This window comes from Nestor notabilis, unplaced genomic scaffold (assembly GCF_000696875.1).
Source record: "Nestor notabilis isolate BGI_N333 unplaced genomic scaffold, ASM69687v1 scaffold36312, whole genome shotgun sequence".
Lineage (NCBI taxonomy): Eukaryota > Metazoa > Chordata > Aves > Psittaciformes > Psittacidae > Nestor > Nestor notabilis.
The window spans coordinates 1-1,914 of record NW_009918476.1 but is presented as its reverse complement, the minus strand read 5'-3'; the positions used below and the strand labels follow the sequence as shown (position 1 = coordinate 1,914).

Here is a 1,914-nt window from a genome sequence, read left to right as displayed (position 1 = left end):
AGGTGGGTCTGTAAAGAGGAAGGTCTTGCAGCACCTTTGGGCAGCACCCAAGTGAAGTGATAAACCTTGTTCTCCTAAAATCTAAAGGCCCTGCTGATCTCTGCCCAGCTGAAGGATGTATAGTCCTAACTGACTTCTCCAATTTCCACTGAATAGGAAGGGTATGTGTGGTGGGTCTTCCATTGATAAGTGTGGAAATATCAAAGTCTCATTCAAGAAGGAGATGCCACATTTTGTAATTGTGGCTCTGACTGTACCAGGGATTATAACAAAAACGTGACAGTCACTGCAGGTAAAATCATTTGCTTGCTGCTCTACTGTTTGGCAGAGGGTTTCTTCTTCAGACCCAGCCATATCGATGACTTCTATATGCGTGTCTCTCTTCTTGATATTCAGCAGAGATCGAGGAGGCATGTAGGTGTGAGCAAAGAGTAGAGTGTAGTGCCTTGGATGGTTTGAGGACTCAGGAGCATGCACGAGTTGCTCCAAGCGAAACAAACATGGTATCAGTCCTCCCTGGTGCAAGCACCCAAACAGCAAAGCCCCAAGCATATTGAAAATAACAATGACGTATTTCCACTTCATAGCTCTGTTCTGTGACGTGCTGAACAGGACTAACGGCAAGATGAGAGGGATGAGAAACCGAGGTTCTTGGTGACTGAATAGAGAGAGAAATGCCAGAGGAACAAAATAAAACAGCAGTAATGTTGGCTTGCCCTGGGAATGCACTACAAGCCCAGACGACGCATGGTAATACGATTTGACCCGTATTAACTGACAGATATATTGCTTTAACATTTTACAACCAGCACCAATGGCCAGAACGTGCATGATCCCAAAGAGCATCATTCCATTGACTGTAAAATGTGTAACTCGTGGGTGACTTCCATGCAGTGCAAGATTATGAGGATTAAGATTATAACTGAGAAAATTGAAAGGGGTTACTATCATTTTCTCATTTAATTGACCTATTATATCAAACAGACTGTTCTTTTTGATGTTGTAGAGGTTGTCTAGGCCCACGGAGGTGAAATAGAAGGTGTCAGCCATTATGAAAACAATGGCAGTAAAACATGCACATAGGACAAGCTTCAAAAAGTGGTTTATGACAGTTTTAATGCTCCTTTGGGAGTCAACAATGAAACCTGCCCAGTAAAGCAGGGGCATTAGAGCAAATGCCAAAAAGGTTGGCCTGTTGAAAAACCCAGCAGTTGTTACAATACCTATGAGAGGGCCACTTGTAGGCTCCGCTAAGTTGCCATTGGGCTTTCTTGAGGAGACCAATACCATCAGGAGAGCAAAGAGAAGTCCTTCAAGCGTGTTGGTAAAGGTTCTCGTATAAAATACCAGAGTGACATATGATCCAGCAAGAAGCACCAGTGCTTTCCACGGATCCGCTTCCCAGGAAGGAGCTAATCGATAAACACTATAGTCAAGTATGAAAGAAAAGATTGTGAAGAGAAGGCGAGGTGATACAAGAAGGGTGTAGCTGTTGATGCAACTTGAACATATGTCCAGCTGCTGCAAAGACTTGATCACCCAGTAGGTAATGCCAGAAGTCATTAGGGGGAAAACAACTGTCCTGCAAGGAGAGCTGGAAAGGAACTCCCAAGGGTAATAGACCTGTAGGTTTAAAATATCCCCTATAAAGGAAGAAAAGAAAAAATAAATACATAAACACCTAATATATTTTATTTAGTAATTCAGCGTCAGGGATACTTAGTATAGAGGCGTCATGATGGAGAGCAGTCCCTGAACTTCTGAGACAGGTATCAACCTTGAAACGTTTAGGAGGGTACAACTGGTTTTTACAAAGCTTCAATAGAAGATAAGCCCGTTGGGGTGGAAGGGTTCCGGGCGCCGCTTGCTGTGGGCAGCTCACGGCAGAAGCAGCGCTCCAAGACGGCGGATGCG

General features: G+C 44.0%; 1 protein-coding gene across 1 annotated transcript; it reads right to left on the bottom strand.

The window, feature by feature from the left end:
* Positions 1–81: 81 nt before the first annotated feature.
* On the bottom strand, positions 82–1,650 carry PIGZ (phosphatidylinositol glycan anchor biosynthesis, class Z; the record flags this gene model as incomplete). The annotated part of the gene is made up of 1 exon (XM_010009720.1): positions 82–1,650. A coding segment is annotated over one exon (1,569 nt), but the record flags the coding sequence as incomplete, so codon positions are not given.
* Between the last annotated feature and the right edge of the window lie 264 nt (positions 1,651–1,914).